The 16,271-nt window shown below is 44.1% G+C and overlaps 1 protein-coding gene across 1 annotated transcript in view; it reads left to right on the top strand.

Annotated features, from left to right (window-relative positions):
• The first annotated feature begins 474 nt into the window (after positions 1-474).
• Positions 475-16,271, top strand: part of P2RX7 (purinergic receptor P2X 7) — a 107,508-nt gene continuing 91,711 nt past the window's right edge. The window contains exons 1-2 of the mRNA XM_077461989.1: positions 475-812; positions 15,114-15,246. Of these exons, the coding sequence (XP_077318115.1) occupies positions 709-812; positions 15,114-15,246 (237 nt within the window). The 5' untranslated portion in view covers positions 475-708. The remainder of the gene's footprint in view (positions 813-15,113; positions 15,247-16,271) is intronic.

The raw sequence follows: 16,271 nt of genomic DNA, 5'->3' as shown, positions 1-16,271 counted from the left end.
ACACTCAAGGTTTTTCACCTCAATACATTCTATAGACACAGAAGCAGGACTCGGGAGTATGCCTGCACGGGTGTCCCTCGGGGGAGCACTTCTCCGACCAGGCACTCAAGAAGAGGAGGAACTACTAGCGCCTTTGAGGGACCCCAGAAGAGGAGGATCGGGGCCACTCTGTGCAAAACCAACTGCACATAGGAGGTAAGTATGACATTTTTTTCTTTTCTTTTTTTTTTTAACTGAAGCTTTACAACCCCTTTAAATACCATATCCTCCCATAAATTCAGGCCACTATACTGGCATTCTAATATTTATAGTATATATATTTCTGATATTCAAATAGTCTTCCAATTATTTCCAGAAAACAAAAGAACGCTCATTACACTCCAAGGAAACTCCCATCAATGGTGTAATGTGAATAATTATGTTCCATGCCTGAATTTATTAGTTTAGCAGCAGCATGACGAATCCTTATTCTCTGTATCTCACTGTGACAGATTGCCTTTCCAGAGACAATGGCTGCTCTCTGAAGACTGCTGTCTTCAAATAATAGCCACAGAATTTTACAGAAAGACAGTGAATTCTTTGCACACGTCCAGTCCTAAGCGAGTCATTTACAAGTCAGTTTCAGTTTAGCAGACACAAGAAGTAAGTGTTTACTAGAGCTCTGGCAGTGCAACTTCACTCCATGCTGGCAGCCCAGCCCTAGACAAAATGTCTTTTTGTGAGTACACCACACAGAAGGATCTTCGCATAAGAAGCCGTCTACTTGGCACCTATAAATCGGTCATCTTTGCAGCAGTTTTACTTTATATGTGGTGAGTATAAATGAAGATATTTTTTGTAACACTTGTGTAAAATATTCTCATATTCTTAATGTTTTTTTGTTTTGTTTTTTGTACTAGCTGGAAATTGCAGTAAGTATATAGAGGATACAAGATATTGTGAATGGTAAATTCTTCACAATTTGGAGATATTATACTATGCAAAATATTGAAGGAGAAGTTGATTGTCTAAAAGGGTTAGATGATGCGGAATTGTTATAAGATTTGTAATAAAGAGTTTGCAACTAGTGCATGGGCTGTTTTTCTTTTAATTCTTGTTTTACCAAGTGCCATGCAATTAAAAACAGAGCAGTAAACATGTATAGGATCCATAACTTTCTTAAAGACGACTACATTGCAAAAGTTTAATTAAATGTTTTCAAGACTGATCCCATTAGAGACATAACAGGTGCTTAAAAACCCTGAGAATCCAAAAGCACTTACGGTATGTTATATGATAAAATAAGGCATCTTACTCAGTTTTGGTACATACATAGTTACATAGTTACATAGTTACATAGTTAGCCAGGTTGAAAAAAGACACAAGTCCATCCAGTTCAACCTTAAAAACAAATAAATAAAATAAAAAATAATCGTACAATCCAGATACCCAATTTTATGCCCACAATTGATCCAGAGGAAGGCGAAAAAAAAACCCAGCAGAGCATGCTCCAATTTACTACAGCAGGGGAAAAAAATTCCTTCCTGATCCCCCAATAGGCGATCGGATTTTCCCTGGATCAACTTTACCTATGTTAGTACCTAGTTATATTATGTACCATCAGGAAAGTATCCAAGCCTTTCTTAAAGCAATCTACTGAACTGGCCAGAACCACCTCTGGTGGGAGTCTATTCCACATTTTCACTGCTCTAACTGTGAAGAAACCTTTCCGTACTTGAAGCTGAAATCTCTTTTCCTCTAGACGTAAAGAGTGCCCCCGTGTCCTCTGGGTTGACCGTACAGAGAACAACTCAACACCAAGTTCACTATATGGACCCCTAATATATTTGAACATGTTAATCATATCCCCCCTTAATCTCCTCTTCTCAAGAGTGAATAAATTTAGTTCCTCTAATCTCTCCTCATAGCTGAGTTCCTCCATGCCTCTTATCAGTTTGGTTGCCCTTCTCTGCACTTTCTCCAGTTCCCCGATATTCTTTTTGAGAACTGGTGCCCAAAACTGAACGGCATATTCCAGGTGAGGTCTTACTAATGATTTGAACAGGGGCAAAATGATATCTCTTTCTCTGGAGTCCATACCTCTCTTAATACAAGAAAGGACTTTGCTCGCTTTGCAAACAGCAGCTTGGCATTGCATGTTGTTATTGAGCTTATGGTCTACCAAAACCCCCAGATCCTTCTCCACTATGGATTCCCCCAGTTGTACTCCCCCTAGCATGTATGATGCATGCATATTCTTAGGCCCCAAGTGCATAACTTTACATTTATCAACATTAAACCTCATCTGCCACATAGTCGCCCAATTAGACAGTGTATTGAGGTCGGCTTGTAAATTGGAGACATCCTGTAAAGACGTTATTCCACTGCATATCTTGGTGTCATCTGCAAAGACAGAAATATTACTTTTGATGCCAGACCCAATATCATTTATAAAGATGTTAAAAAGTAAGGGTCCCAACACTGAACCTTGGGGTACACCACTGATAACCTTAGACCATTCAGAGTAAGAGTCATTAACCACGACTCTTTGAATTCTGTCTTCTAGCCAATTTTCTATCCATTTACAAACTGATATTTCCAAACCTGTAGACTTTACCTTACACATGAGCCGTGTGTGCGGAACTGTATCGAATGCTTTTGCAAAATCCAAGTATACCACGTCCACCGCCACCCCTCTGTCCAAGGTTTTACTTACCTCCTCATAAAAAGAAATCAGATTTGTCTGACAACTTCTGTCTTTCATGAATCCATGCTGTCTGTTGCTTAAAGTGTTATTGTTCAGCAAGAACTCGTCGATGTGGTCTTTTATTAAACGCTCCAGTATCTTCCCAGCTATAGAAGTTAAGCTAACAGGTCTATAGTTACTTGGTAAAGACTTTGATCCCTTTTTAAATATAGGCACCACGTTCGCCCTGCGCCAATCCAGTGGGACTATTCCCGTCATTAATGAGTCCCTAAAAATTAGATACAGTGGCTCTGAAATTACAGAGCTCAATTCTTTTAGGATCCGTGGGTGGATGCCATCAGGTCCAGGTGCTTTATCCACCTTTATTCTGTCTAAGTATTTCTGGACCATATCCCTTTTGAGCCATTGTGGATCATTTGGGGCTGTGTCACTACCACCCCCATTATGGACATGAGCTCCCCCATGCTCTTTTGTGTACACAGAGCTGAAGAAAGTGTTTAATAAATTAGCCTTCTCTTTGTCCCCAGTCACCAACTCTAGATTGTTTTGTAAAGGGCCTACATGCTCAGACTTGACCTTTTTACTATTAATATATTTGAAGAATTTTTTGGGGTTTGTCCTACTATCTTTTGCAATCTGTCGTTCGTTTTGAATTTTTGCATCCTTGATTTCCTTTTTACATATACTGTTAATTTCTTTGTAACATTTAAATGACACTAGTGATCCTTCATTTTTATATTTTTTAAAAGCTCTTCTCTTACAGTTTATAGCTTTTTTAACTTTGGCCGTGAGCCACATAGGTTTTGTTTTTAGCCTTTTAAACTTATTGCCCATGGGAATATACTTTGCAGTGAGGTCCCCAACAGTCTTTTTGAAGAATTCCCATTTCTGTTCTGTGCCCATTGAAGCGAATATTCTCTCCCAGTCTAAGTCCTGGAGAGTAGCCCTCATCCTTGGAAAATTAGCTCTCTTGAAGTTAAGTGTTTTTATCTTACCCGTATGTATTTCTTGTTTAGCGCTAACATCAAAGGAAATCATGTTATGATCACTGCTACCCAGGTGTTCCTTTATCTGGACATTAGTAATAAGCTCTGCATGGTTTGAGATTACCAGGTCCAACAGAGCTTCATTCCTAGTTGGGGCCTCAATAAACTGGACCATAAAATTGTCCTGTAATAGGTTTATCATTTTTTGCCCTTTAACTGTCCCAGCAGTGCCATTACTCCAGTCAATTTCTGGGTAGTTAAAATCCCCCATTATTATCACTGTCCCAGCCCTTGCAGCCCTTTCCATCTGTGCAAGGAGCTGAGTCTCCACCTCCTCATTCACATTGGGTGGTCTATAACAAACTCCAACGATTAACTTTGAACTACCCCCATCTAAATGCAGTTCCACCCATAATGCTTCGGACTCATCACACTCTCCATCCACCAGGTCCTCTTTCACACTTGCTTTGAGATCACTTCTCACATAGAGACAGACCCCGCCACCTTTCCTTTTTACCCTGTCTCTCCGAAAGAGTGCATAGCCAGGAATATTAATAGCCCAGTCATGTGAGGATTGAAGCCAAGTTTCAGCAATACCGATTACATCATAGCTCTCCTGATGCACCACAGCTTCCAACTCACCTATTTTGCTTGGCAGACTTCTGGCATTGGTGAATAAACACTTTAATGCATTATTACATTTTGCTCTGGTGTTTTTCATATTATTTTTAGTAGTACAAATTGCACTATAGTTTTCAATGGCTGTTTGCAACATGGGAAATTTCTTGACACCTGCCATATCCCACCCCCCATCTATCCCCATTCCACCCTCCATTAATGTCTGACCCCTAACTGACCTGTCTGCCCAATGTACTTCTGGTTCACCCTCCCCCCTCAAACCCAGTTTAAATACTCCTCCAGCCTTCCCATAAACCTCTTCCCCAGCACAGCAGACCCCCTTCCATTCAAGTGCAAACCATCATTAGCATATAGGTTGCACCCCAATGAAAAGTCAGCCCAGTGCTCTAGAAACCCAAATCCCTCCTCCCTACACCAGGTCTTTAGCCATGCATTCAGCTCTCTAATCACCCCCTGCCTTTCCTGTGTTGCGCATGGCACAGGCAATATTTCAGAGAATATCACCTTGGAGGTCCTTCCCTTCAACTTGCAGCCTAGTTCTCTAAATTGATTCTTGAGGAGCCTCCACCTTCCATGTATACGGTCATTGGTTCCAACGTGGACCAAGACTGCTGGGTCATACCCAGCCCCTCCCAGTAATTTATCCACCCGGTCCACCATATGCCGAACCCTAGCACCAGGGAGACAGCAAACTATTCGGTTGAGGCGATCCTGGCGACAAATTATTCTATCAGTCCTTCTGATTATAGAATCCCCTATAACCACCAACTGTCTAGGCCTTTCTGCACTCCCTTCACCTCCTCTACTAGATGGGCTGCTCTCCCGGCTGTTAGGGGGAGCAGTGACATCTAGGGCTGCCACCTCTGTGTTTGTCACCTCCACATTTTCACCCAACTCGGCAAATTTGTTTTGATGCACAAACACAGGACTGGCCTTCCTTTTCTGCGAGCCCCTTCCACTCCCTCTAACTACATTAACCCATCTTCCTACGTGATAATCCTGACTTGCCCCTCCACCCTCCACATCAACCCTACTGACCACCTGCTCAGCGAGCAGAGGACCCCTTTCAAGGTTGTCCTTTCCACCCAGTGTTGCAACTTGCTCCTCCAGATCTCTAATGCGAGCTTCTAGAAGGGCAACCTGCTCACATCTGTCACAGCGGTATGCATCCTGGAGCTCTTGCACCAGTTTTGCATACATGTGGCACACTGTGCACTGAGCAAAACCTTCAACCCTGCTAGCACTCATTTCCCAGTTACAATACAATTACTTAAATGAAGTTTAAGATGTTACTTACAGGTTAGAGACTCCTGTCTTAACTCCTGTTTTCAACTCCTGGTTATTAACTCCCCACTTTAGTTCAAAATTCCACTTGAGATCACAAAATCCACATGCAAACCACCAACAGGGAGCAAGCTCTTTGGGGAGTTTTTATACCTACCTTTATACACCTGTGAACAATTAACCCCTCCCCTCAATTAGCAGGAAGAAAGAGAGAAAAAAAAAAAAATGCTGTTTAAAAAGTGACAGAAAAAAGGTCACTTACATACCACTCACTGGGAGAGATATACATCTCACTAGCCTATAAGCAGAGAATTCTGCTGACCCCCCCCCCCCCCCCCCCCAAAAAAAAAGACAGTAAGACCGGCTTTCTTTTTCTTGATAAATTAATGGCAAGGTCAAGAAAGGCAAAATTTCACTAAAAGCAGATTAAAATGAACTTTAGGGCAAAGAAACGCAATAAACTGTCAATATTTTTGATAAAATATAAAAGATGAGGTTGCACTGAGTAAAGAGATATGCAATATGTCAAACCTTAAATTTGTGTGCGCCCGCGAAATGGCAACATACTTCAATACCCTATATTTTCTATAGGCGTTGCTTCCAAGTCCCCCTGTAATTCATCAGTGTTATGGAAGGTGTCTTTGTGCTAGAATTATTGCTATCACTCTGGCATACACGGCAATATGTAACATGTGTATTGCAATCAACATTTTCACGTGTAGGCACCCCAGATGCATACATTTACATTCGTATATGCTTATATGTGGGGAAGGGGCCTCAGAATTATTTTTTTTGGGCGGGAGGGTATGTGCGTTGGTGTAACTTTATTTTTTTGCATAACTTTTTTTTTTTCATTGCATGTGCAGATTTTTAGGTGACAGGTCTAAAAGTTCCCGGACCCCATCCGTCCCCGCTTTTGACGGGCGGCACTTGGGCAGGCAGTTTCAATGGTGGACGGGGGCTGCGTTGGGTGTGAAAGGAGCCAGGTCTGTGGTCACGGTAGTACTCGCAGAGCTGTAGAGGGGGATCTGGAGCGGCTCCAGCCTGACTGTGTGCTACTGTAGCCACCACTCCTCCTCCCTATTTGTCAGCTGAATATCCGCCGCAATCCTGGGGACACATGACCACTGTTCCTTGCAGTACCGGAGGGAGGGGGAGGAACTCTGTGCTCTGTTCTCTACCTTTTGCTGCCGGGAGAGTGATTGGAGGAGGGAGCAGTAATAGCCACAAGCACAAGAAGCAGGTGAGTTTGTTTGTATTACATATAACATAATAAGTAATTTTTCTCCTTCACTGGTGGGCACTGATAGGCGGCACTGATGGGCACTCATGTGGCGGCACTGATAGGTGGCATTGATGGGCACGCATAGGCTGCACTTAGAGGCGACACTGATGGACACTCATGCGGTAGCAGTGATAGGCGACACTGATGAGGCTGAACTGATGGGCACTGATGGACACTGGTGAAGCTGAGCTGATTGGCACTGGTGAGGCTGTGCTGATGGGCACTGATGAGGCTGCATTGATGGACACTGATCAAGCTGCATTGATTGTCAATGGTGATGCTGCATTGATTAGCACTGGTGAGGGTGCATTGATTGGCACTGCTGAGGCTGCACTGATGGGCACTGAAGAGGCTGCGCTGGTGAGCACTGGTGTGCAAAAATACACTCTTCAAATGTGCTTTAAAATGCTTGATTTTCCCTTTCATGAACAATAAATAATGACGGTTGGGCTGGTATAATAATGCTATGGGGCTGGGATGAAATGATTTCCAGAAATAACATAACACAATATCTCACAAAAGTGAGTACACCCCTCACATTTTTGTAAATATTTTATTATATGTTTTCATGTGACACCATTGAAGAAATTACATTTTGCTACAATATAAAGTAGTGAGTGTACAGCTTGTATAACAGTGTAAATTTGCTGCCCCCTCAAAATAACTCAACACACAGCCATTATTGTCTAAACCACTGGCAACAAAAGTGAGTACACCCCTAAGTGAAAATGTCCAAATTGGGACAATTAGCCATTTTCCCTCCCCGGTATCATGTGACTAGTTAGTGTTACAATGTCTCAGGTGTGAATGGGGAGCAGGCGTGTTAAATTTGGTGTTATCTCTCCCACTCTCTCATACTGGTCACTGGAAGTTCAACATGGCACCTCATGGCAAAGAACTCTCTGAGGATCTGTAAAAAAGAATTGTTGCTCTACATAAAGATGGCCTAGGCTATAAGAAGACCCTGATACTGAGCTGCAGCACAGTGGCCAAGACCATACAGCGGTTTAACAGGACCGGTTTCACTCAGAACAGGCCTCACTATGGTCGACTAAAGAAGTTGAAGGGGTGGGGGTTAGTCTGTCAGTGCTCAGACCATACGCCGCACACTGCATCAAATTGGTCTGCATGGCTGTCACCCCAGAAGGAAGCGTCTTCTAAAGATGATGCACAAGAAAGCCCACAAACTGTTTGCTGAAGACAAGCAGACTAAGGACATGGATTACTGGAACCATATCCTGTGGTCTGATGAGACCAAGATAAACTTTTTTGGTTCAGATGGTGCCAGGAATGTGTGACGGCAACCAGGTGAGGAGTACAAACACAAGTGTGTCTTGCCTGCAGTCAAGCATGGTGGTGGGAGTGTCATGGTCTGGGGCTACAGTTCATTGAGAGAACTATGAATGCCAACATGATCACAGCATGATCCATTCCGTTCGGAGACTGGGCCACAGGGCAATATTCCAACATGATAATGACCAAAAACACACCTCCACTGCCTTGCTAAAGAAGCTGAGGGTAAAGGTGATGGACTGGCCAAGCATGTCTCCAGACCTAAACCTATTGAGCGTCTGTGGGGCATCCTCAAACGCAAGGTAGAGGAGCGCAAGGTCTCTAACATCCACCAGCTCCGTGATGTCATCATGGAGGAGTGGAAGAGGACTCCAGTGGCAACCTGTGAAGCTCTGGTAAACTCCATGCCCAAGAGGGTTAAGGCAGTGCTGGAAAATAATGGTGGCCACACAAAATATTAACACTTTGGGCCAAATTTGGACATTTTCACTTAGGGGTGTACTCACATTTGTTGCCAGCGGTTTAGATATTAATGGCTGTGTGCGTTGAGTTATTTTAAGGGGACAGCACATTTACACTGTTATACAAGCTGTACACTCACTACTTTACATTGTAGCAAAGTATAATTTCTTCAGTTTTGTCACATGAAAAGATATAATAAAATGTTTACAAAAATGTGAGGGGTGTACTCATTTTTGTGAGATACTATATATATCATACAATCATTACATAAACACATACCACTTACACTGCATATATCATTTGAGGAAAATATGCTTATAAAATAGCTTACAATTTGCCAATAAAAAAAATAAAAAAAATATATGTCCCCGGATTTAATTTTAAAAATCTGGTCACCTTACTCTGGGCTTCACTGGATGTATTGCAATGCACATCACATTGCAATACATACTTTCCCAGATATTCTAGCCAGGGAAAGTAACCGGGGTGACTTGGAAGAGACATCATACATGTCGCTTTCTGGGTCACCAACAAGAAGGGAAGGAGAGCGGATATGAGTCTGCTCCTTGCCCCCACCCGCCGGCACCCGCTTTGTTGGTCCCGGGTCCGCAGATGGGCAAGCAGAGCCCAAGAATACTTGTTGGGGACACATGCGTGCAGGGGGAGCTTTGCTGGTACCGAGGGTGTGTGGAACCAATCGGGTGGCAGCTTCCCAGTGCAGCCACTGGATTTTGTGTGAAACACCTCCGCTGTCAGGTCCCTACAACATATGGACCTGGCAAGGAAAGGGTTAAAGAAAAAATTCATACGGACGGGAACCCCTCTAGGAAGGGCGCCTGTAGGCACATGCTTACAGTGCCTAGTGGAAAATTCAGCCCTGATCACTCAAGCTGCTTAATGTTCTGCATCTATCAGAAAAAATTCTCCTTTCCATTGTATTTCTGTATGTGCATGTCAGACCACCCAAGAGGTTCTCCATTCTACACCTCTTGTCCTTGTTGGCAAATGAAGGGACTCCTTTCTTGGGAGTAGTAACTTCTTATATCATTCAGCATGTTAGGGGGAGAATTTTGAAACAAGTATGCAGAACAGGAGTTTAGACTTTTCAGACTTCACTGGCTGACAGCTGCTTCTCCTCCTCTTCTCTCCCCCCCCCCCCCCCGCAGCTTTCAGCTGCTATATTGAAATCTTTACAGGGGGATCGGTGCTTGTAACTTCCCCCCCACTGCCACACCGTTCACACCAGACTCTCCCTGTATCCTCCTCCAGTACCCCTCTGTGTCCTCCTCTGTGGTCCTCCAGGCTCCTCCAGCTCCCTCCTCCATGCTCCGTTCCCTTCTCTGTACTCCGCTTCCTTCTCTGTACTCCACTCCCCCCTCAGTGCTCCGCTTCATTCTCCGTGCTCTACTCCCCCCTCAATCCTCGGCTCACCCCTCAATGCTCGGCTCCTCCCTCCATTCTCTGTGCTCTGCTCCCCCCCCCCGTGCTCTGCTCCCCCCTCCATTCCCTTCTCCATGCTCCTGTCATCCCCCTCTGTTCTCCTCCAGCCCCCGGAGGAAGGAGCCAGTAAATCTGTAATTTACCGGCTTCTTCCTTTTCCGAATGGACAGAGTCAGTGATCACTGATTCTGTTCATTCATAACTGCCACTGAGCATCGTAAACCGTATTTACGATGCTTCAGTTTATGAATGAAGAGGAGCCCCTGTCTCCTCTCCATACATTTTCAGTGCAGCTGAGGCTACAGAGAAAGGTACTGGGGAATCTGTGTCCTCAGTCCCTTTCCATGACTCAAAGGGGAGATGTCAGGGGTCTGTTTAGACCCCTGATATCTCACCAAAGCCCCCCAACAGGGCTGATAAAAATAACATAAAGAATTGTAATTGTAACAAGGTCTCTGGCCTTGTCCAGTCTAATGAGAACTTTCCAGGCCAAAGATAGCTGACATCCTTCTGTATGTGGTGGGTTGTGAGGCATAGTGGGTGCAAGGTGGACAAAATTGCTGGGCACCAGACACTTCTCAGATGTAAAAGAGGTTTTATTTCTCTTAACGGTCCTTTTTGCATTTTTGGGGAAAGAAGGGTTAGGGCCAGGACACTCTTAAGTAGTTGTAAATTCAATTGGCAGACTTTAATAGGAGGACAGCCGTGCAGGGAAAGCCCCCAGCAAGGTGCCACATCTGCACATGTAGCAATGCTGTTTCCTATGGCAACAGTGTTTAACAATTCCTAACTCAAACGCAACAGTTCCTTCAGCTTCACTACAACTGCCTCTTGCAGTTTTTCAACACTTGAGCTCCCAGTCTCTCACTAGACCCTCTGATTCACTGACTCTAAATCCCTTAAACTCCTCCAATCTTTGTGGTGGTATCTCCCTCAAGCGTCACCCACGCTTCCTTGCTGGGTCCCTAGATTGGCACTCCAGATACTTCTCAAGCTTCACCCCTACTGACCAGCTTGATTCCTAGCTTGACACACAAGGATGCTCTGCAAGTGTGACCTCCGCAGGCTGGGCCCCTGACTTGATCACCGCCTGAGGTTTCCGGATTCTCCACCGTGCCCATTCGGTGAGAATGCTGCTCCAGTATTTGCTTTAGTTTCTCATTGTGGTCCCTGGTAATAAGATGATTGGTCCCTTTGTGGCTACAGCTTCTTCTCTAGCTCTGACCACTGACAGGTTCTCCGGCTGGCAGAACCGTCACTTCTGCTTGGACTGCGAACCACAATCCCAACCCTGCACTGCTCTCCTACCGCTGGACAGGCCCTCATGCAGCCCAGCAGCCAGATGCCCCTGGGACAGGCACAATCTCCGACCTAGCAGTCGTAGGCACACAAAACTTGTCCACCCAGACAGCCGTCCTGGTGGCACAAAACATAGATTACCTGACTCCCCCCGAATATATAGGCTCTCCCAGCAGGCCAATGGATTCAAGAAAACCCCTGCCCATTGGCTGAGATATCCCATATACTCATAATCTACTCATAATCTGACCTTGAGTGTATAGCCACACAGTGGTAGAAGAGAAAAGTACTACCAGGCCAAGCTTAGCCTGGCAAGTAAATTTGTGAGGAGCTCCCTAACTTAAGCCCAGGATGCTACATAATAAATATTTAAAAGGTTAAATTGTATTGTAAAAATAATAAAAAAATGAAATAAAAAACACTGACTTCCCCCCCCCCAAAAAAAGAAGCATTGTAAAAAGAAAAAAAATGTAAAAATTAAAATAAAAAAAAATTGTTAAAAAGAAAAAAGAAACTACTGACACAGTCCACGAATTATCAGTGCTGCATATTAGTGCCATTGTCACATGTTATTAAAAAAAGTGTCGGTAATCGGTATCAACGAGTACTTGAAAAAAGTATCGGTCTTAAAAAAGTGGTATGGCGACAACTCTACTTCCAGTACTGCAGGGGTTAATACAAGCTGAGAGACCTGTCATAGGTACTTGTCATAGAAGCTGTACTAAATCTTTCATCAATGAAAAGTGATATATGAATAGAGGATAGATGCATGATTGAAAGGTCTACCTCTTCCATTCATAGAGTATTCATGAATGCTATGGTTCAGCTTCCAATAATGGAGAAAGAGGGTGTGCCTGTCACAAATCCAGCACTGGAATTAACCCCTGCAGCACCAGAAGATTATAGTTGCGGGGCAGAGGACTTCAGATTTCCACAAATACAGCCGGTGTTCTGCCGTATAGTGTCCGGCTATCAAATAGCGTCCCACCCGTACTGCGCATGCGCAGTACGGAGCAGACGAAGCTTTGGAAAATCTCCGAAGCTGAACGACGCCTGCGCCGTGAGTGGAGGTGGTAGCCCCACCATCCAAGCGGACATAGGGTTGTGAATATTAGAGGGCCCCTCGCGGGCGAGCTTCGCTCGCCACGCTTCGAGCTCGGCCTCGCTGCGCTCTGCTCTTTTTTATTCCTACTCTATGTCCACTTGGATGGTGGGGCTAGAACCTGTACCCACGGCGCAGGCGCCGTTCATCCTCTGCAATTTTCGGAATCTGTGTTGCTGTGTACTGCGCAGTACACAGCGGACACTATCGGATGGAGGACGTTATATGACAAGACACCGGCACCAGCAGTAGCAGATTAAATGTAAAGTCCCTTGTGTTGATTTTTTAAAAACATTCTTTCCTAAACATAGGATTTAAAGCTGACCTAATGGGGGGTTGCTTCTTTCTAACAGAAAGAAATACTGACATAGAAGAAATTACTTATGCAGTTCTGGGATTCCTCAAGGTCACCTGCGCTCATCCATGGTTCTGTAGAAAACTAGGATTCCTCCAGATTTGATGGTACCTGCATAGTTCCAGGATCAACACCACATGGCAGAGGCATCACCAATTACCCTTTAGCTGTTTGTGACATTCTGACCACCATTGTAAGGGGGTCATTTTCCTACTGACCACCAAGGTAAGGGGCATTTTGCCCCATGACCTCCAATAAATTGGTTTCTGTAGGGGTTCACCAAGACCTGAAATTATTTCAAGTTTTTTCCTGGTGAAAAAATTTGTAAAAAGGCTGCTCGAGGTACCTGGGAGCCAATGCTTCTTGGTCACAACTGTGGTGCAGGACAAGATGTGTCAGGCAAAGGTCAGTGTTTGGCTGCTCAGGAGGAGACTGACAATCAGTGTGCAGCTTCACACTCACCCTTCCCTGCACAGCGTCTGTGATCAGCAAGTGCCAGCCTACCCATAGCCCGAGGGAAACTGGCTAAAGAGCAGTAAGGAGAGGAGTAGTAAAATTACACCTAGGGTTTAGTTTTGTTTTAATGTTAACACTTGAAAAATATATATTTTTAAAATGTATATTTAATTTGTAGAAGGACAGAAGGACTTTAAAATGAAACAACATTTAAAAGATAAGTAAAGTTTTCGTTTTTTTTGTCAGTTCTTTACTTACCTAGGTGGATGCCTCATCGGTCCCATGCTGCCCCTGTCCTTCTGCGCCTTTACACCGAGAACCAGAGCAATCAACATTACCGATGGTTCGGTTCTCACAGCTTCCCGAGCAGAGAGCTGCTGTCTGTTGATCATCAGCTCTCCACCCTGCTTCTCCTCGCTCACTGGAGTGCTGAGTTGTGGAGAAGCAGGTAGAGGCTGTCCCAGTGGCTTGCTGAGAGGCTGAGACGGGTATCGGTCCAGGCACCTGGCAGATCCAGACTCCGACTGTCGGGATGACACAGTGCCTGGACTGATTTCTGTGATGTCAGCAGAGAGCGGACTTCAGATCGCTCACTGCTGAAAATGGGTCACAGGAGTGCAAAACAAATTGCACTCCTGTTCCTGTGATCCATAGGAGAAGCCAAGCAAGCTTTGGCTGGACTTCTCCTTTAAAGTAAATATATATTTATATATATATTTATGACTTTATGATTAAGTCCTGCTGTGGGTGAAAAAGGTTGGTGGTATGGCTTTGGGTGGGAGTGAGCAGTGTGCGGTCATTGCAGAAAACCTTGGCTGGAGTTGAACGCATTCAGTGTGCGGTCCATTATTTGGAAGGTGGACTACAATGGAGAAAGAGAAGGCTCCAGGACCTTGGCACCTGGCAGATTAAAACACAAAAAAAATTGTGTGCTTAGTGCAAAAAGAGGTAATGCAGCCAGGGCCGCTATCAGAAATCATGGGGTCCTGTTCAGCCCATCCCTTTGTAACTACAGTGTGCCCATCTTCTGATTTCTACTTCCAGCAGGATAATGCACCATGTCATAAAGCTCAAATCATCTCACCACTGGTTTCTTGAACATGACAATGATTTCACTGTACTCCACAGTCACCAGTCATCTCAATCCAATAGAGCACCTTTGATATGTAGTGGATTGGGAGATTTGCATCATAGATGTGCCGCCGAAAAATCTGCAGCAACTGTGTGATTCTATCATGTCAGTATGGACCAAATCTCCATCACCTTGTTGAAGCTATACCGTGAAGAATTAAGGCAGTTCTAAAGGCAAAAGGGGGTCCAACCCGGTACTAGCAAGGTGTAATAAAGTCGCCGGTGAGTGTATACTCACCTACTGTATAAGACTGCAGCATTTGGGTGGATCCCAACATTATTGTCGGGATCCCTGCAGAGCCATGACCAGCTCTGTGATATCAGCCGACAATGGGTTTTAGCCCGCTGTCAGCTGAATCTGGGTCACAGGGGAGCAGAAATAAGTGCACTCCCGTGACCCGGGAGAGAAGTATGGACAAAAAAGCTTTGACCATACTTCTCTTTTAAAACCCACCTTCTTTGCCGCAGCATAAATGTGTTACGTGGGTGACAAGAGGTTAAGCACAACTATACATTGTCCATTCATGCAAAAGAACTCTGCTTATGTTTATATCACAAGTTTGAAGTGGCGTGAGTCAAAGGAAAGCAGAGCACTCTCTCTGTATCAGCAAAGAGAATGTTCCTCTTTCCATGAGTATAATTATTCTTTTCCATGGACACTGGAAATTTCTTACATTATTGTTATTTGATTTCAGTGTTATACTGCTTACTGAAAAGCGCTATCAGAAAAAAGATTCTGTTATCAGCTCTGTACATACAAAGGTGAAAGGAGTTTCGGATGCTGATTCAAGAATATGGGACACAGCTGAATATACAATTCCTTCCCCAGTAAGTTACAATTTCATGTAACAGTTGTTTTCCACGTAGACAGCATGTACTTCTGATATCTGATTATGACCTACCTGTAGGCATGAGGTGACAGTCACAAGATTAAACCACCGAACGACAGTTGGCTAAAATTATTGCTAATATTGTCTAATCGTGAATGTTGATTTACTGATTTAGGTTTGTTAAACTGGCCATAGATGGATAGAATTTTGAACTAAAATTCGTAGGAAAAGTCTTAGGCCCCTTTCACACAGACGATCCGTTCAGGTCCACCTGTCAGTTTTTTAGGTTGGACCTGAATGGACACTCCATAGACCTCTATGGAGGGACAGATGTCAGCGGTGACATATCCGCTGACATCCCACCCGCTCCTATCCGAAAAAGTGTGACAGAGGAAAAACCTATTTTTCCATCCGTCATCGGATCGGGTGACGACGGACTCTACAGTCCGTCTTCATCCTATCCTCCATAGGGGAGAGCGGCGCTCTGACAGGTCCGTCCCTGCACAGAGTGCAGAGACAGACCTGTCATCTTCCTGCTCAGTGGGGATCGACGGAGTGATCCCCGGCTGAGCAGAGCGGGCTCCGTACATGGACATGTCCGTGTGAAGGAGCCCTTAGAGAAACTCTCAGAACATTCTCAAAACATTCGAATGTTGTTCTTAAAATTTAGTCAGCTTTTAACATTTGATTTTGGAATGAACGGACTTTACCGAACGAAAACCACATACACTGTTAGAAATTTATTTATTTAAGAAAAGTTTTCAATCCTGCTCCTTTGAATTTTCTTGTCACTGTGATCGAACAAACATTGATTTGATCCACTAATGATTGCAAAAATGAGTGAACTTTCTTTGAACATTCTATTCCTAAGAATTTTAATTCTAAATTCTACTCATCTGTGACCAGCTTTGATTCCACTGCTAGATTTTATCATTTCATGCTAAAAAAAGAACCAAAATAGAACCAACACTCCTCCAAAAAATTAAGGTATTACACTAAAAATAATTGCCACACGTAATATAT

The sequence above is a fragment of the Lithobates pipiens genome, unplaced genomic scaffold, assembly GCF_037356315.1.
Source record: "Lithobates pipiens isolate NorthernLeopardFrog02 unplaced genomic scaffold, aLitPip1_a1.2 Scaffold_3, whole genome shotgun sequence".
Taxonomy (NCBI): Eukaryota; Metazoa; Chordata; class Amphibia; order Anura; family Ranidae; genus Lithobates; species Lithobates pipiens.
Note: the sequence above shows the minus strand (reverse complement) of the source record. Positions and strands in the feature narration are given on the sequence as shown.